The 20764-nt window shown below is 40.4% G+C and overlaps 1 protein-coding gene across 1 annotated transcript in view; it reads right to left on the bottom strand.

Moving 5' to 3' along the window:
- Nucleotides 1-13242, bottom strand: part of ESRRB (estrogen related receptor beta) — a 144231-nt gene extending 130989 nt beyond the window's left edge. The window contains exon 1 of the mRNA XM_089522258.1: nucleotides 13038-13242. Coding sequence (XP_089378384.1) covers nucleotides 13038-13087 — 50 coding nt within the window. The 5' untranslated portion in view covers nucleotides 13088-13242. The remainder of the gene's footprint in view (nucleotides 1-13037) is intronic.
- Between the last annotated feature and the right edge of the window lie 7522 nt (nucleotides 13243-20764).

Below are 20764 nucleotides of genomic sequence, written 5' to 3'. Positions count from 1 at the left end.
GATTTCTGTTTACATCGCCACATGCCCCCGAAGCACAGCCATTCTATTTCCACAGAAACTATCATAAACATATGCCTTTTGTCATGATGGAAAAATCTGTTTGGCAAAAGCCATACTTTTATGACCATCTTCTTCTGGAGGAAGAATGTTAGTATAACAATGTCATGCAGAGATGTAAGCAGAAAGCCACTTCTGTTTTGCTGCCTCTCATCTTTCTTTGGTAATACAACCAGGTTCTTATAGTCAGACATTTTATATAATAACTATATTAGAGCTGCAATATTTAGTCAGCTAATCAGGTTAACGGATGGAAACCGTGTTGCTTGATTTAAAGAGCACCCAAACAATAGGGATTTAAAAAAAATAACAGTTCTCAAAGCAAGTTATTAAAAATTACAGGTAATAAATGATATCTTAAGCAAAATGTTCCTGTTCTTTCTCCCTCCCTCACTTACACACAGGGGGGGGGGAGGCAGAGAGAGGGAAAGAGAGAGACACACACACACAGAGATAATCAAGAATGCCTCTTTTAAAATAGTGCATGCTATGAACCAAGTATGTATCACCTTAAAACAAAGGGTTTTTTTCCCCTCAGAAGATTTATTTTATTTATTTGAAGGTTTATGAATTATCAGTTTACTCACTGATTAAAATACTTATCGAATCAGTCAACCAGTATTTCTTTAACAGTGCCAGAATGTTAATCGGAAATCAGTAAAAATAGGATAAAAGTGCAAATCGTTATCTATTATGTCTAGATTTTTTTGGATTCTGTCATGTTGCCATTTCCCTCTCTACTGTACTGTTAGTTGTACTGAAGTAGTCAGCATAGAGCAAAGATCATTATGTTGTTACACTTGTTCTCTAAACATGAGCTACATCCAGTGTCACACAAGTGGATGCCTGTTCAGACAACACGATTTCCTCTTGCACCCATCAATTCTGTGTTCTCTATGTACTTTCTATATCTGGTCCACATGTGGTCCCAATCCTCCAGAGCAGATCTGAGAATAATGCTGGGGCTGCCATGAGGAGAGAGAAACAGTTCTGCTGGCAGTTTTCATTCTGATAGTGGATAGAAAGCATTATGTATAATGCAAGCACGCTGCTAGTGTCCCTGATTTGATTTCAGCTTCTTCTAGGTTCTATTCTTTATAAGTGCTCAAGAACAACAAATCTGTCACATTTTCTTGTGACACAGAAAAGGGGCAAAAGAACTACACTATTACAAGGTGTAGCAATAGTGTTGTTAATCTGGCTTTAAAAAGGAAACAAATATATTCACAGAGAATGTATCATAAGAGGATAGCACACCCTTCAATATTTCACAGATAAAAAACAGCAGACATGTAACCAAGTAACATCACAGTGGCAAAAAGAAAAGAAGAAAATATAGCAAAAGTTATGATTCAGGAAGAACACAGAACTTAGGTGATTATCACACTGAGCCTTACCGTCCCTGAAATTCAGATAAATCGTCCATAAAGCACACGGATGTAATAGCCAATCACGCTTGCCTCCCATGATTTAATCATCCTTGAGGCATCCCGCTCCTCTCCTGTCATCAAAGTGTTCATGGAGCAACCATTTCCCCAGTAATGGAAGTTCCCATTGTTGGAAAAATGGCTGTTCTGCAAATGTTTAATGACAGGAGAGGAGCGGGATGCCTCAATGACGATTAAATCACAGGAGGCAAGTGCAACTGGCTATTAAACCAGTGTGCCTTATGGACAATTTAGCCACATTTCAGAGATGGTAAGGCTCCATGTGATAATCCCTTTAGAATACACTGCAGCAATTTGCTTTTGCCTGTGCATACTGGGTAGGATAAAATTCCACCCCTCCTCTCCTCTTCTCCTCTGCTTTGTTAATTGAGTGCAAACTACTGTAGGATTTTGAACTCGATAGTCAGAAACTGATGTAAGCAGACGATGAAAGTGTAAGGAAGAGAGAGAAACTGGGACATTTTAAAGGCAGCTGAAAAAGTGAGACAATAGAGAATTAACTGGTATTGTCCCTGCCAAATCATCACAGTTGGACAATAGCTGGAATTAGGCTATTAGGGGGACAGGTCATTATGAATATAGGTTACCTCCAGCACTAGAGGCTGTAGCTGGGGAGCATGACATGGAAAGTTATGCTTGTGGACTTTCCATAAACATCCAGTTGGCCATTTCAAAAAATGAATGCTGGATTAGAAAGGCCTTTGGCTTTGATCCGATCCAATAAAGCTCTTCTTATCTATTACTATAGCACATTTATTACATATATTAGTACAGGCAGTTGATGCGTAGCCTGAAAAGGTACAAAACTCAGGAGATTGTTTTGCCATATCTAGTGGGGATGTCATGTGCACTCGCATTTTGTGATTTGAAGTTAGGGGAAAGGGATAAAGCTTCTAGGAAATGGCTGTCATGTTTACCTTGTTCCGCAGGTGAACAAGCAGGAACTACTTAGCAAAGGCATACAGCAATATTTATTTATGTCCAAAATATTTAAATCACCCAACAACTCGAGTTATCTGGGCAAGATATGAACTGAAACAGGACACACAAGGTAATAATAAGATAGTAGTAAAACAAGGGAAACAAAATAAGGAAGCTGGTAGGCCAGGCACAAATCCAAGACTAATTTACCTCGAATCTCAGAATCTTCTCTTGAAGTTGGAATTGGTATGGGGCCGATGCGATGTAGTGGTGAGCGTTGGACTAGGACTTTGGAGAACAGGGTTCAAATCCCTACTCTACCATGGAAACCCACAGCAAACCCTCTATAAACAAAGTTTTCCAAGAAAACCCCATGATAGGTTTGCCTTAGGGTCGCCTTAAGTAGGAAATGACTTAAAGCCAAAAAGGGGGGAGTGAACAAAATAATAGTACTATGATTAACAACAAAATTAGGACTCCTCTGCACTATATATAGATCAGAGTAAATAAAAATATTCAAAAGACTAAGATCAGTTGACAATTGCTCTTGAAGCTTTCTAATATTTTGTGCTTTAGTACTTATGTACTAAACTGTAACCCCTCCAGGGCAGGGGCCATTATAAATAAATTTATGTAGTTGTGCATGGATCTGTAAACACTGTGAGTGCATAAGAACCCAAATGTATTTCAATGAGAACTCATAATTTAAATCTCTTTGAAGAGCACTGTCGAACTAATCAGTATCAAGAATCACTCTTGTACAAATGCATTTTGTTACAATTGCTGTACCTTCAAAATGCTTTCAAATGAAATGAATTATCTCCAAAAGAGCTAAGAACTTGTAAAAGGCAATAGCTGTATGACCCCTGCTAATCCATCCAATATTAGGCTCGTTAGTCATCAGGATAACAACTGTATTTTGCAAATCAGGCACCGTTATCAGATAAACCAGTAAGACCCAGAACAATATCTAATAGTCCAACAGCATCAGGACCAAGATATATAACTGCTTCTGTACAAAAACCTCTCTCTAATCCCTCTTAAACTCAACAAGACTGATTGGTTTTTATTATTCATGAATTAATTTTTAACTCTTGGGCCAACAGGGGAATAGAATCTATAACATTTTGAACAGATTGAGGCAAAGAAGCTTCTCGCCGACAGAAAAAGAACAGCCAAGTCCTTATTTCATTCATTCTTCAGACAACAATTAAAGAGTTTTGAGTCTGGTTTCCCCTAGATACCTTATTGAGAATTGAAAAGAAAAGTGAAATTAACTGGAAACATAATACCATATTATTTGGGCATAAGTATACCTCAAATATGTTCCTCATACATAATCCTCAACAAATCTATGTGGATTAAGTATATTCTGCAAAGCAATACAATGTTGGAAATCAACTACCCAGTTTTTATCAAGACAGAAAAGGATGGAAAACTGTGAGACAGGGTCATTAACAGAAGAGAAGGGTCATAGATATGGGCTTCTCAATGTGGGTTTTTTCACAATAATTTTCTGAAAATAAGAATTACAAAAAACAACTGAAACTGTTGTTATTAAATTGTATCTGGTCTTTTATAAGTTGAAAAAGGAAAATTGAAAAAGGAAACATGATTTGATACATTACTAGAGCAATATGTACAATCCTCACACATTAAAACTACACAACTCTGAGTTCTGATAGGATCCAAATAAAAATAAAATGTCTGAATATATAATCCTCCATCAAGCCACTAGATTTTTAGTTATAACCATATTAAAAAACTCTCAAATGCTTCTGCAGTATACTACCTGCCCCCTGCAATATTTCCGCCATATCAAACTATATCTGCCAATAAGTTACATGTGCACTTTATTTACACATTATACTACTTTGCCTTTCCATAATCTTTAACACAAGGATCTTCTATGTTCCACAAGCACTGATGAAGAACTACTTTTAAGGGAGATAAGTTTAAGGTTTTGTTTTAGTTAAACAATTTTTTTATGTTTGATGATATATATACACATTTGTATGACATGTAGAAAACCAGGTACTATATATGCATACTTGCATATACTAAATATATACACACATTGTGTATAGGTCATGCTGATTTGCATTTATATTGATACTCATACAGTGTATACATTTGCAAGCAGATGCAGCAAAGAAAGTCAGTCTACAAAAATGCATTTATCTACATTACGCAGATGTGAGTGTGATTAAAAGAGATTCTTTCCTATCATTCATATGAGGCCTCTATGAGAAGCAAGGTACAGCCATATACGCACTTCATCTAAAGCTAAATTATCCACTGTCATTTATATAAAATGTATGTCTGTTTAAATCCATCTGTGCCAATTGTCATTATGTCCCAAGGGATGTGTTTCTATAACCTGTTAACCCAGAAGGCGTTCGTGTGAGATGTCACGGCAAACCTTTCTAAAGGGTATTAGGACATCAGCCCACGAAGCCCACTCTGGGATTACTTTTCTGCTTGAAAGACAATTTTGGACAGTAGCAACACCTTCTCCCCCTGCCTGGGGTCCCAGGCTAGACTGCATTGCAGGCTGCAATGACTCTATTGTCAAGGCATAATAAGCCAGTTAGCTGCACAGAGGGGACCCTTCTTCTCTTTGGATGCTCTTTTCAACAGAACAGACTTGTATGCCAAATGGACTACCAAAGTGTGGCAGGCAGTGGGCATTAAGACTTTTGGTTTTACAGGAACTGTTACTCAGCATCTTCACTTCAAGGCAAATGTCCCTACTTCTTGCCCACTCCTGCTTCGACAACCAAAAAAGAAGACAGAAACAGAAACATTTGAAATGTTGAATGAAGCAGTAAAAGGATAGGGACTAAGAGAATATATATGCCCACAAAGACAGAACATGAGTGGAGAAATGTGATAAGCAAAATTTTGAATTCTAGCTGCATCTAAACTATTTACAATTATCAGTAGTTGTTGAAGGAAGCACCTTTCACATATCAAGTGTATAATACAGATATAGAAATTCAAAATTAAGAATTCTATAGGTCAAAAACTATTTTGTGCCAGTGTGTGCATTCAGGGTTTTTTTAAAAGGGCATCAGCAGAATTCCATGAGAATAAACCCCACAACTAACCTAATAACTACCATTAAAAAATGTAAAGAATATCCTTAAAATGAGCCACCTTCTTTGAAATGAATGCCCAGATTCTCAATAACCAAATGCAAGGAAATCAAAAGATTCATAGCAATCCATGACAAACAATGTTTCTTTGCATTTAAACACAAGAAATTTTCATTCATACAAAAGTAATTTCAGCAAAGTACATCAAAGCGACATGTAAAATAATGATGATAATATTTAATTAATATTATAAAATCTATTTTATAAAATATGGGAATGACAACAAATAATATTTCTATCCTTTACCTGTATTAATAGTTTTTCTGAGACACGGCAATCCTATTTTTAAAAAATACCTATCCTAAATAAAACCCAAAGTGAAAAATTAATTTTGGAAATCATCCTTATGACCCTATTTTTGACTGGATATAGCAGTACAGTACATTCATGGGGAACCGTTCACAATGAAAGTTCAATTTCTACAGAATATTTAAACATCTAAGGAAATTTGTAGTGGGAGGGGATACTTGAATTAAAATAAATATATTTTCTTGAAAATCTCCATAGGAGGCATATAGGATGGATGGATGGATGGATGGATGGATGGATGGATGGATGGATGGATGGATTCTACTGTTCAAACAGGTAGTGTGTATATGGTAGATTCTATCCTTTGTCACTACAGAAGATGCTTCCAACTAGAGGACCTACAGACTATCCAGATGTTATTTGATACATACAAGCAGACATATGAAAATAATTTTAACTGAACAAGAAAGGAATACATGAGTACAGGGTTCTACACAAATTGCAATAGCCTGGCTATTATACTTCCCTTTCCTCCCCCACAAACAGGATGCAACGATGATGAAGATACCCTAGAAAACAATGCCTCACCGGCAGTGCAGAATCGGACAAGATACGCCGCCTCTCTCTATTCTCAATCCATTCCCTTTCACACTAAAAAACAAAACAAAAACAGCTTGGTCATGGCATGTTACTGCAACTTAAATACTGAACACAAAAGGGGCAGAAATAAACCTGTAGCATGATGCCATTTGCATGAGAAAAGACAAGGAACCCCCCTGGATGGACACACACTCAAAGTCAGTGACTTTCTGAATGGATTCTGTGTCTATTATGTGTGAGATACTTATGGGTCAAGCATATTTTGAGCGAGTTGATTAAATCTTGAAGTTAATTTTAGCCTGAGATGAGCCAAAACAAAACCTGCATGTGAACATTTCCTCTTGGATGAGAAGTGGGAGAATTTTGAAAAGAAACCAGCGTGAACAGAGTAGGAGTGAGGAATGGAGCAAAGAGGGGGAAATCAGTCACAAAACCAGTACAAATTGTGTAACAACAGTCTGCCACCTGCTTTTTGCAACACGCCTCCACAAAAGTCCAATTAATAGCAATGTTGTTGGAGGTGCTGATGAGCACCCAAAAGCTCAGCAAGCTGACAGGTGTTAGCATATTCTTCTTTCATAAAGGACAAAGCATAAGGTCCAAAGCAAAGAGAAAGCTGAGCAAAAGAGCAAGATCATCACTATGCAGTAGAAATATAGGAGTAGGAAACACACCAAGGCAAAAAAGGCAGGACTGACATGAGTTAAATGGTGCCAACTATTCCTGTTTGGCTAACATAAGGTCAAGTCATGTGCAGTGAAAGTTTCGAGTCCTTAATCCCCTAGAGCTTGTTTGCTAATTACATTTGCAATTACAAACATGGCAAAGATATTATTCTACAGTATGTTCTACTTCAGGCAGGCATAATTTTCTAACAGATCCTCATCTCCAGCAGCCCAGCTCACAAGGGCTATCTTGACAGACAAAATAAACTGGTACTTAAGCCTGAAGGACCACTTCACACACAGCACAAGTGCTTAAGAAGAGGCAGAAAAAGAGCTTTAAAGACATGAGGCCAAGCCAATACAGCAAAGGAAGAAAAATTACCATGGCTCAAAAATAATTGCCCATAAATAAAGTTTTCTCCAAGTCTGTGTCAATGCTTATAAACTGCAAATCCATTAGCTGGGGCTTTCCCATTTTATCTGAAACATGTGTAAAGTCTGTTTCAATTTTCCAAAATAATTTTGACTACACCTGCAAACTCTGAGAAATTTAAATACAGCAGGTTTCAGTCTAGTTGCTGCGTTTAGCTATGACTGGCACTGACTATGCTAAAATATCCAATGAATGCATGAATATCTACAACTTCTTCACTATTGTAATTTCTAAAAGAATAGCATAATGATAATAATAATAATAATAATAATAATAATTTGTATTCTGCTTTTTCACAAAGGAATCAAAGCAGATTCCTACAGCATAAATAAAACATCAAACAATTAAAATTACAGCATGGCACTATGCTGTGTGTTTGGCACAGTACAGGCACTGAAATTATTTTTCTGCATGTGTATATGTATAGAATTCTTGCTTTTACAAGAATTATTTTGCAATTATCAAACAAAAGCAAAGAATGCCAAAATCATTTTCAATGTGATCTTAACATAGTTTACCCTTAAGTATGCCTTATTGAAATCAATGTTGTTTACCCCACACAAATGAGTGTAGGACTGTAGTCTCCATAAAGTAAGCTGGAGGAACATCTCCAAAGTACAATACATTCTCCCTCAGTACAGTTGCACTGAGCACTTCTCTACCCAAAGTGCTGGACAGAGAACAAAGTGGGCAGAACTCTCACCTGTCTTGTTTTTTATACTTCTTTCCCCAAGTAAATGCATCCTAAACATTCATAGTTGCTTGGAAAAAGCTAGTTATCACTACATTAGGGAACTTTGATTCCATGCGTCTTAAAGTTACAGCCCTAAACACATGTACTAGGAAACACAGTGGGATCTATTTCTTAGTAATCATCAGTGAGATTCAACAGTAAATCTATACTTTCCCTCTCTATTATTTTTTTACTGTTTAATAATTATATCTAGAATAGAAATGTTTGAGGTAATCAGAACTCTTGCACATATGAAATTTTGCAATGAAGATAGTAAGTGGTGGTTAGCAAGACAAAGCAGTTATTTGTTTAAAAAACAGGGAAGCAGTTAGTAGGGGAGCAACAATTAAAGGCAGGAGATTTTTAACAAAACACACACACTTTCTACTCTACAATTTGTCACAGCAACTTTCTCGGATGCAACCCACCAAAGTCCTCTCCCTCTCAGGCGAAATGCAATAGCTATTGATTGCTTTCAGTCAATACAGTGAAAAGATCCCTGTCCTGTTGTTGTTGTTTTCCCCCTAAAATATTAATAGTACATTGGTTTTTCCATAATTTTCAATAACTGATATGGAAAAAGTAGAATCTCAAAGACAGGAAGAAAGGTTAGTGTTTTCCTTTAACATCTAGAGCTAGTGAGACTCTTGATAAGGGACCCAGAGGCACAATAGCAAACCTGTTCAAAGAAGCCAAGCCTGCTAGTTTGCATTACAGCTTCTTTTTGAATTATACTGTCAGTAAGAAAACACACAGTCACAAATCCCTATTGTCACTGTCCAAGAATACCCCCCTTAACAGCTTAATTCAGTCTTTCTGTTTAAAATTTCTTCCCACTCACAAAACTGAAGGGGTGGGCAAACCCCTCCTGAGTCTAGATATCCAGGAGTGCCTGAACTCAAGCAAGTTCTTCTGGCCTTTTTGACAATGATTTTTCTTCTCAATGTCACAGTAACAGACTACAGTAATCTCTGAATATCTTAATATCCAAGTCACATTTCTTTGGTTGATGTAAACAAAGGGATAAAAAAAAACCTAAAAGCAAAAGGACTGTAGTTACTTATCTCCTGTTTATTCTTGTTTTGAAGGAAATCACACACTTCTCTCTAATTTGGGGTTTTCGTACTCATAAATGTCAGCTATTGTTTTTCATCTTTTCTTTTTTATGGCTGATTATTTTCACATTTATCAGGTCAACATTTCTGCATCTTTAATCAGAGGGAAAACATATCTGACAGAACACCAGCAATGCTGCTACTACTACTACGATTATTATTATTATTATTTGTTATTATTAATACCGTATAGTGACCATTGTCTACTGTACTATAAATACCACTGATTATGAAAGGCAGGGGGTATTTTCTATAGTTCAGAAACATCAGAGGCTCCAGAGAAAAGGAAAGAAGAAGGCAAAACAAACTTTTACTCATCTGGGACTGTGATTAATGGCAAAACAAATTAAAAATGCTGAATTTCACCTTATGCTTTAGGTTTCCAAATACCTCCTCAAAAACAGGGATGTTATATAATTGCAGCCATATGCATAGGTCTAAATGGCATGCATATTTATGGCATGCATGGAGATTTGTACTATATTGTCATTTTACCGCAGATAAGTATTAGTTCAGTTTCACTAATTTTATACTGTCTTAATCTGCCACATGAACCAAAAATTGTCTATTTTGTATAATACAGACACCGGTGATTTCAATCTGGAATCTACTCCATGCTACAGACAGGAAACTTTCCAACACTATCTCCATGATTACAATTTATTACTCCAAAATTTGTTTACAGAGATGAAATTAATAAAAAGATATGCAAATGTCAAATCATTCAGGGGCAAGCTCCTGCACTTCAGGAAGGAATACAAACCAATTATCAACCACCTTTTTCAATTCACTTGTTAAGGCGCTTTTATCAAATACATCTGAGGTAAGGGACAACTTTCCTACCCCCAGGAAAGTGAAATGCAGAGCATTTTATCTGGACAGAAGATTATTTCCTCAGTTCAGTCAGGCCCTTGTTGGAGTCACTACAGGATTTGGACTCAGATACCAGCTTGCCTTCCAAGTCCTGAATGGATTACTTTTGTGTGTTTGTTTTTTCTTACTTATATTTTCTCATACAGAGACTGAGAGAGAGATCATATGTACCACAGAAGTTAAAACATGCACCAAGTGCCAACCGTTTGCTGCTGCCACACTCAAGTTTACAATAAAGCTGCTTTGCAAAAGATGAGTGAGATTTTTTTCCCAGTTTACGAACTAGAATTATTAATTGTTTGCTTCTGAAAACAATAATCATTACAGAAAATTAAAGAAACAGCTTTAAAATAATTGTGCAAAATTATCTAAATGACCAGTAGTATTGTAGAAACTTGTGGCAGACTACACATGTATGCAAACATATCATAAAAACATTCCTATAAATACAAACATCGTTGTTGTTGTTCTGTGCCTTCAAGTCATTTTTGACTTATGGCAACCCTAAGGTGAACCTGTCTTGGGGTTTTCTTGGCAATGTTCTTCAGAGGAGCTGCATACACTAAATAAATTATTGCTCACACGGTGGTAGTTAGAGTGTACCTATGCCTATTCCTACAAGAGGAGGGTAAGTAAAGTTGAATCATGAAATAATTAGATAGTATTTGTCAGAGTTCTAACTTTTTACCTCATGTGTTCTCCAGTTGCCAGTTTATGATTACTATCTCAAAGCTATAGTATTTTTAAAATCTTATGAATCAAATTAAATAGTATTATCCTTGATTTTTTTTTAAAAAAAGAAGATGCAAAGCTAATTCAATTTATATAAAGACATTTCTAGAAAAAAAGAGATTTAAGGTTCTACTGCAATCCTATGAGATGTGACACCATTAAGTTCAATGGATTACTGATAACTAGGTATAGAATTGCATCCTTAATAACTGAAAGAATATTACACCTCCATCCTTCTCTTGTGCACCAAGACTTTAACTGGCACAATTCTTTGGTCCACTTTTGTTTCTTTAACTGGAAACCAAGCAAACAGTGAAAAAGAGACATAACATGGTTTCTGGCTCTTTTAGTACTATCACATTATCAAGCTGTTAAAGACAGTCAGAAAAATACTTCATTTTGGTCGTTTGGTTTGTTGGCACCTGCCTCTCTCATTCTATAAGTTGGTTGTGTTTGGCAGGGGTAAATAGGGAAGGCATATGTCAGTGGCTTCAAAAAATGAATTTCTTTTTTATTTAAAAAAAAAACTGGTTTTAGTAAAATATTGAATGGTATACAGTCTCTTATTTACTCTTGATCCAGTGTTTCATTAAAATTGTAAACTGAAAGTTTAAAAAAAGAATAACTTTTAATCCTGTGGCAGGTAGGAGCGAGTGTGGTTAACACAAGCCAGAAAACTATATAATTAACAAAAACTGAATATCCTTGGTTGGCATGAAAGGGAGTGGAAACTAAATAAGAAAGGATGAGAAACAAAAAGGGAAACGAAGAGGGGAATCAGACATGAAAGAGGAGAAAATGACCACACCAAAAAAATCAATTAAACTATATTTATTTTTGTTAACTATTGTTAAAGTGCAATCGTTGCAACTATATCACTTCCCTCAAAGTGGCCCAGGCAATGTTTTGGGTGTATTGACAGCCCCATGCCTTCAGACCAACAAACACACAAAAGAGGACTTAGCTTGTCGAAAGGGGAGAAGCAGACTTGAGAACCAATTGCACCAGAGGAGCGGACATAAATTACAAATGAATGCCATTCCCTTTGCTACATTCCATGCATGGCTCCACACCTATTTACTGAAAACATTCCAAGAAATCATCATCATCATCATCATCATCATCATCATCATCATCATCAGGGTACCCTTCAGGACATCACACAAAGAAAGCTGGGATGCAAAGGGCAGAGACACTAGCAGGTGCTGATCTCTCTGTCGTCAGTCTCAGCTTGGGATACTTGCTCCATTCACTCCATCCCTGAGCTTCCCTGTCCCTGAGTACAGAAAAACTGGAGGCAATTTCAGGCGATGTGCCTTCAAACAGCAAGAGGAGGTAATATATATATATATATATATATATATATATAGGAGGAGGTAATATATAATCTCTCTCTCTATCTTTCCTTTTGAGAAGAAACTTTAATCGTGCTGCAACTGGCCACAAGGCACCTCCATCCCTAAGTTAACAGAGGCAAGCAAACTTTTTAGAAAATGTGGGCTTTCCCTTTGGAGAGAGGACTTTTGGAAAGCGGTGTCAACCCAAACTGTGGGCATCTTCCTCTCTATTCCCTCTCCAAACTCCACTCCCAGTTGGAGCAGTCACTCCTAGGCAATACTGCTGTGCGAGTCGGGGGGGGGGATCTCCATCTTTACAATCTTCCCCCCACGATGTGCCTCATACCCACCTCTATCCTAAGGTGGGTCATTTCTTCCCAGGAAAAGAAAGAGGGGAACTTTGCAGAATGCCTCCTCCTCTTTTCCCAAGGCTAAAAAGAAAACTCACGTAAGAAGCTACCTCTGAAGCCAAAGCTCTCCTGTCACAGAGGTGGCATCCACAGTGGGGGAATAACCCGGGTTGATCCCCCTTGAACTGCCTTGGCTCCAATGGAGCCAAGGCAGTTCAAGCAGGATCAACCCGGGTTATCCTTCCAGCACGGATGGAGCCAGGGATGCCAAAAAGGAGAAGCTGCAGGAGCAAAAAGAGAAAAAGAAAGAAACAATCAAAGAGAGAGAGAGAGAGAGAGAGAGAAGCAAGCAACGAGGGCACCTACTGGTTGTGGTAGCTGAGAGGGTCTGAGATGCAAAGTTCGGAAATGTCCATCAGTTCTGGTTTAGCATTCCCCAGTTGCCCGAGAGGAAAACAACAACAACAACAACAACAACGCCTATAGTTAGTTCACACTAAAGAGGAGGACAGAGAGAGGAGAGAGGGAGCCAAACCAGAGGATGAGTGGAGGGAGGGAGGACCAGCAAGGAAGGGAAAAGGGGGGAAGAAATAAGGAGAGAGAGAGAGAGAGAGAGAGGAAGGAAGGAAGGAGGGAAGGAAGGAAAGAAAGAAAGAAAGAAAGAAAGAAAGAAAGAAAGAAAGACAGGGAGAGGAGGCAAAGCAAGAGGCCGGTGGGAGCCGGCTGGTCCAATGGCTCTGAGGCGAGCGAGAAGCGAAGGAAGGAAGCCAAAGGAGAGAGCTTGAGTTAGATGCCACTAAACTCCCCCCATAGCTTTAAGATGGAGAGAGACGGATGGCTATGGCACCGCTGCGATTGGCTCCCAGGCAGGGGCTGGACTTGAAGGGACAGAGCTGCCGAAGAGGAGGAGGAGGAGGAGGAGGAGGAAAGGCTGGAGATGGGGGGAGGTTGGGGACCGAGTGGGAGGCGGAGGGGAGAAGGCAAGGGGACCACCGCCAGCCTCCCCGTGTGTGGTGTGTGTGTGTGTGTGTGTATCTAGAGACAGGGTGACCCAGGAGCTGTCCTTCATTCCCAACTCCTGTCCAGCCAGGAGGAATCCCAAAAGGTCCTCCCTTTGGAGCATGACTAACGGGCTATTCAGACGGTGGGGAAGTATCATCATCGTCGTCGTCGTCATCATCCCTATTGCTATTATTCTTTGCACCGTCCCAATAACCCTTCCTAACAGTGCATTTCTCTTCGTTCCGTCGTACGGTATACTGACCTAACCCATCTGAAGTAGACTTAAGTCTAGGAAAGCTCCTGCTGCCCACTTCTTTCTTTCAGTAAGCCTCAAAGGGGCTGCATAAGGTCTCTCTGCATACTGTATTCCTCAAATGCATCTGAGGAAGTAGACTGAAGCCTAGGCAAGGTCACGCTGCCAACTCCTTTCCTTCAGTCAGATCTCAAAGGTGCTACAAGGTCTCTCTACACACTGATTCTACAGACCAACACGGCTGTATCTGAATCCCCCTGAACAACTAATGCATTTCTTTTTCTTACTTAGCCTCCTGACACTTCCCTCAGGGGAATCTGCAGTCCTCCCCAACTACAAACCCCTATCATCCCAGACTATTGGTTATTAATAACCCTTAAAACTTATTATTATTATTATTATGTTCGCCGTCTGAATAACCCTTAATTTCAGTGCATTTCTCATCGTTACTTAGCATACTGACACTTCCCTCAGGGGAATCTGAAGTCCTCCCCGGATACTGTTGGACTGCAGAACCCATCATCTCAGACTTTAATAACCTTAATAACCCTTAATGACTACTGCTACTACTACTTCCACTATTTATTTCTATCCCGCCCTTTCCCAAAAACTAGGACTCAGAGGGGCTTACAATATTAATCCAAGTAGAGAAACATGTGAATGACACCCCCCCCCCCCCAAGAAGCAGGACCAGAGCAAGGTGGGAGTGTTGGACTACGACTCTGGACTCAGGGTTCAATTGACTTGGAGGCACACAACCACAAGCACACATTTACATTTCGACGAGTGTTTGGAGCTTTCCTTTTGGAAAGGCCCTCCATGTTTTCTTGAAATGTCCTCCATTTTGGGAGTGCCTGGCCCTCCTTTGAGGTGAGGACAACTAGTCGCCCTGCTTTGGGTCTTTTAGCAGCAGCTGCTACCTTTGCACGCCAAATCCGCACGCTCCTTTCCATGCTTCTTTTATTTGGTGACTTTCAGAAAAGGGGGAGACGAAGGAGAAGAGAAACCAGAAGGGCTGTCAAATGGAGAGGCTGGAAGTTTCCCCCACAACTGACAAGGCACCTTGGTTGCTGTGGGGTGCCTGCATGTAGTTCCCGATTTATGGCGACCCTAAGGCCACCCTCATGGGGTCTTCTTGGCAAGATTTGCTGCAAGGGGGGTCTTCCTCTGAGGCTTCATAACTCTGCCTAAACTTGTCGCCTCAGGAGGAACTGACTCGGTTGGGTGCCCATAGAGGACACTCTCACTCAGGCAGCTGCATCCAGACTAGGGAAATAATCCAGTTTCACCCCAGAATTAAAAGCAGGTAGCAATGAGAAGGCACGAGCTTCAAAAGACGCCTTTCCCTTCGCTTTACTCTCCTAGCATGCCCACCCCAAGCAGTGCTAGGAATGAGAAGACTTTAGGTTCAAAACACACTGTAGAAATAATCTAGTCTGAGAGTGCTTTAACTGCCTTGGCTCAATGCTAGAGGTTTCTGTGATTTGTAGTTTATTGTGGCACTGCACCTCTCGGATAGAGAAAGCTAACTGTCTCACAAAACTACCGTTCCCAGGATTCCCTAGCACTGAGCCAGGACAGTTAAAGCAGTCTCAAACTGTATTATTTCTGCAATGTGGTTTGGACCTTAGCGCCTTGATCCTGAAAAGGAAAAGCATCCTCTTGCCAGCAAATCCAGCCATGTATCACTTTATGAGAACCAGAGTGTTGGACCTCGACTCTGGAGACCAGGGTTTGCTTCCCAGCTAAGCCATGAAATGCACTGGGTGACCTTGGACAAGTCACATGCTCGCAGCCTCAGGGGAAGACCATGGCAAGCCTCTGAACAAATATTGCCAAAAAGACCTCATGGCCCTTAGAGTTGCCACAAATTGGAAGTGACTTGAAGGCACACAACATACACATATCACTTTAATTATACCCTGCCTTTTCCCCAAACTGGGAATCCAAAAGGCTTGCTAAATAGAGTACAGTAAAACAATTAACTTAGTATTAAGAGAAAGCATGACGTAGTATATATACAACTGAGCACAAAAGTTAGAATCCTACAAGCCATTGTATTCCCCATTTCTGTGTATGGATGTGAGAGATGGACAGTTTAAAAAGAAGATAGGAAGAAAATGCATTCGAGATGTGGTGCTGGAGAAAAGTTCTGAGGATCTCATGGACAGTGAAAAGGACAAACAAATGAGTCCTAGAGTGGATCAAGCCGGAAACCTCCCTGGAAGCCAAGATAATCAAACTGAGGCTGTTGTACTTCAAACACATCATGAGAAGGAAGGACTCATTGAAAAAGACAATAATGCTGGGGAAGGTGGAGGGAAGTAGGAAGAGGGGAAGGCCAAATGCTAGATGGATGGACTCTATTAAGGAGGTCACCATGGGTTTTATGAGGTTGCAGGAATGAAGAAGAGCAGTAGAGGACAAAGGGTCTTGGAGATGTCTCATCCATAGGGTCGCCATGACTGGAGATCGGCTCCAGGGCAGTTAACAACGACAAAAATGATGTAGTGGTTTGAGCACTGGACTATGACTTGGTTTCAAATAACCACTGGGCCCTGGAAGCCCACTGAGTGACTTAGGCAAGTTACACATTCTCAGCTTCATAAGGACTGGCAAAAACAAACAAACCTCTGAACAACTCTTGTCAAGAAAACTCTATGATTGGGTTGCCATACGTAGGAAACCACTTGAAGGCACACAACAACAACTTTGTAATTGTCATATAAATAATGGAACTGCATGTCTAGGCAAAACAGGAGGAGAGGAATTGGGTGCTTCCAGATTATGTTAGACTCCCTGTAGGAAGCAGGGCCAATAGTCAGAGATGATAGGGTTTGTAATCCAACAATATTTGGGGGTGGGGGGGACTGCAGATTCCCCTGAGGGAAGCGTCCATATGCTCAAATATGAAAAAGAAATCCACTGTTTCTACTTTTAAACCAAATTTGGTAGATTTACGTATACTCCAGTTTTATTCTTATGTAGACTTTACATTTATGTCCAGCCTTTCCTGTAATGAACTCAAAATGGCACTGAAGTCCAAGTGGCTTTCCTCCCTCACTTTCTTCTCTCAACAACCCTGTAAGATTGGGCAGAATGAATGTGAAAAAGTGACAGGCCCAAGATCACCATTTCATGCTTGCTCCCAGGGGGCAAATATCTGGATCTTCCTGGTGAACGGCTGGACTAAAACTACAGGTTATGCAATCCTCCCCTGACTTGGCTCCCTCTAGATGTTTTGGACTGCAACTTCTATCATCACCAATTGGGTGGTTGGGGTTGTCAAGAGGAGCAGTCATGCAGCACATTTTTACTCCAGAGATGGCTACTGGAGACAAATTTGCAGTGACATTAAAGTGTCTGGCAGGGAACCTTAATGACCCCCTCAAAAACTATGGCAACCCCCACTAAAAACCAGCTGTAACATTTTTGCTCCCCTCACCAAAAGAGAGGAGATTTAAATTATTTAAATGACCAAAAGGCAGAATCATTTTAATGACCTTTGGGGGCTCCCCACCCTGAAACAGCCACTCCACAAGAAGCAGCTGGAAAGATGTTCCAACATGGCCCATTGCAATACTGCACTGCAGTCCCCGCAAAAGTCCAGAGGAGCTGGAAATGGGGTGGTGCAGCCCTTCAGGCTCTGGAGCATGCCCACCTCTGCTGTGCATGCTGAGGACTGAACTCAGCACCTTCTGCACACAAACTATATGCTCTGCCACTGAGTTATGTCCCTGTCCTGCTACGGATTACATGCATAGGACTGTCATACCCCAAAGTCATAATGACATAGGATATGATGCCCAGTCTATGTGCTAGTTCCCGAATAAATGTCAACAGTAGAAGAGGATTCCCAAGAGCCTGCATGGTGTAGTGTCTTGTGTCAAAGAGTTAAAGTCAGCACACTGGGAAATGCTTAGATGTGTGTGTGTGTGTGACCATGAGCATCCAGCACTGGGAAGGACAAAGCTGGTCATACACAGCTCATGCTCATAGGCTCAAGGACACTCTGGTGCCTGCGTGCACTAAGCCTGGATGATGAAATATGTGTCTGGATTGCACAGGAGGACACTTTACAGTGTGAGACAGGAAGTGGCTGAGTTTGGGAGACCGCATGGTCTGGAGTGTATATAACCTCAAGGGCTTCCAGTGATTGCTTGTCGGTTGTAGTAGGAGTTGGTATTCGTGTGATCTGTTTTATAGCGTTGGTGATTTGGATAGCACTCTGTAAATAAAGATAGCACTTCGGGAGACTTGGCTTGTCTGGTCGTTAATCAGCTGAAGCCTGGCATCGACTGCTGAGAGTCCCCAGAGATTCCTGCATTCCTTCAGTTCCTGGAAGACATCCAGCTGCTGTTATCTCTACTGAGGGCTGTGAACCACATTTCTGAATTTGCCAGTTATACTCTGCTATATGCCAGCATTGGTTATATGGCTCAGATGAGTTACTGATATCTTGAGTGTTGGGACTAGGATTCCAGGAGACCTGCTCCCTGCTCAGCCATGGACACCCACTGAGTGAGCTTGCAGAAGTCATATTCTCTCAGCCTAAGAGAAAAGTAATAGCAAAACCTCCTCTGAATCAATCTTGTCAAGAACACCCTATGAAAGGGTCACCTTAAGTCAAAACTGATTTGATGGTACCTAATGACCACAATAAAAGTTGACTGGCTCTTGGAATTATAGTACTTTCAAAACTGCATGCATGTGGATGAATTCCATCAGACTGGCACAACTTCAAATTCAGTGGCAAATTCATGAACAGCAGCAGCTTTGTTGATATAGTCTTGGGTTACCAAGGTCCAAAACACACTGCAGAAATAATCCACTTTGAGACCACTTTAACTGCCCTGGCTCAGTGCTAGGGATTCTGGGAGCTATAGTTTTATGAGACATTTAACCTTCTCTGTCATAGAGCTCTGGTGCCACAATAAACTACAGTTTCTAGGATTTTCTAGCACTGAGCCAGGACAGTTAAAGTGGTCTCAAACTGGATTATTTCTGCATTGTATTTTGGACCCAAACCATCTTTAACAAGTTTGTGCAGATGAACGCACACTCAAACATGAAGATACTCACACTCCCATCCCCCAGAATATGACATTCCCTTGTACTGGACTAAGAAAATATTACTGGGAGGATGGCACATGAGCCCAACAGTGCAATCCTTGGCATGACTACTGAGGAGTAAGTTCCACTGAATACCCTCCCAGGTAAGTGGTATAAGATTAAAGCACGATGTGTGTGTTTTTCCCCCACACAATTTGTTGAATAAGAAGATGAATAAAACAATGGGACAACCTCAGGCCAGCAGGGTCAAATGATGTAAATAATTTCAGTTCTTTAGAAATAGATTAGATTGATTAGATATGAAGATGTAATTTGCTATAGAGTACATTTAATCCTATGCAAAGAGCTTCATTTTGAATAACAGGAGATTGTGAAGCGACTGGGCCCTATCATACTACAATGTCTTAGCATTATTATTCCACTTTAATTGTCATAACAACATTCTGTGGAATTGTGGGGTTTATAGTTTAGTGTGAGCCAAGAGCTCTCTGGCTGATAATTCTAAATACCCCCTCCCTAAAATGCAAATCCCAGTATTCCTTATGATGTTACCATGTAAGTTAAAATGGAATAATAGTTCTGTAACAGTATAGTGCGATAAGGCTCTCAAAGTGTGATAGTGTCTCAAAGAGTCAGCGTGGCATAGTGGTTTGAGTGTTGGACTGTAACTCTGGAGACCAGGGGTCGATTCCCAGGTCAACCATGGAAACCCACTGGTTGACCTTGGCCAAGTCACACTCTCTCAGCCTCAGAGGAAGGCAATGCCAAACCTTCTCTGAACAAATCTTGCCAAGAAAACCCTATGATAGAGTCACCTTAGGGTCGCCATAGGTCGAAAATGACTTGAAGGCATACAAACAAAAAAAGAAGATAGATTGCAATTTAAAAAAAATAGTGCACAGTGCTGGCACAAATATCTAAAATTTACTGCTACAAGTCTACACACATGTACCTTGTTGGTGCTCTTGGACATCTCAGCGGCTTTCGATACCATTGACCATGGTATCCTTCTGGAACACCTAAGGGATTTAGGTATCGGGGGCACTGCGCTCCAGTGATTCCGATCCTATCTCTCGGGCAGATTCCAGATGGTGCAGTTGGGGGACATTTGCTCCTCTAAGACAGAGCTGACATCTGGTGTCCCTCAGGGAGCTATTTTGTCCCCCACTTTGTTTAACATTTACATGAAACCACTGGGAGAGATCATCAGGAGACACGGGGCACGGTGTTATCAGTACGCTGATGACACCCAAATATGCTTCTCTGTGTCTCCGACTGATGCAGTGACTAAGGATGGCGTCTCTCCTCTGAATGCCTGTCTGGAGTCGGTAATGGGCTGGATGAGGGAAAACAAACTCAGACTGAATCCAGAGAAAACAGAAGTACTTGTGATAGGTTCCCCAGGTCTGGGGAAAGAAATTTATCAACCTGTCCTGGACCTGTCCCCTAAAGGACAAAGTTTGCAGTTTAGGAGTACTTCTGGACTCGTCCCTGCAGTTGACATCTCAAGTAGATGCGACGGCCAGAAGTGCTTGCTATCAACTTCGGTTGATACGCCAACTGCAACCCTACCTGGGTCAAAGGGACCTTGAAACAGTGGTACATGCTCTGGTAACCTCTTGTCTAGATTTCTGTAATGCGCTCCACATGGGGCCACCCTTGTATCAACTCCGGAAGCTTCAGTTAGTACAAAATATGGCAGCCAGATTGGTCACTGGTGCATCTAGGTTTAACCATATAACACCTAAGCTGAAAGATCTTCACT

This window comes from Sceloporus occidentalis, unplaced genomic scaffold (assembly GCF_023333645.1).
Source record: "Sceloporus occidentalis isolate IW3139 unplaced genomic scaffold, rSceOcc1.0.p SCAF_4, whole genome shotgun sequence".
Classification (NCBI taxonomy): domain Eukaryota; kingdom Metazoa; phylum Chordata; class Lepidosauria; order Squamata; family Phrynosomatidae; genus Sceloporus; species Sceloporus occidentalis.
This window is presented reverse-complemented; position numbering and strand designations above follow the sequence as displayed.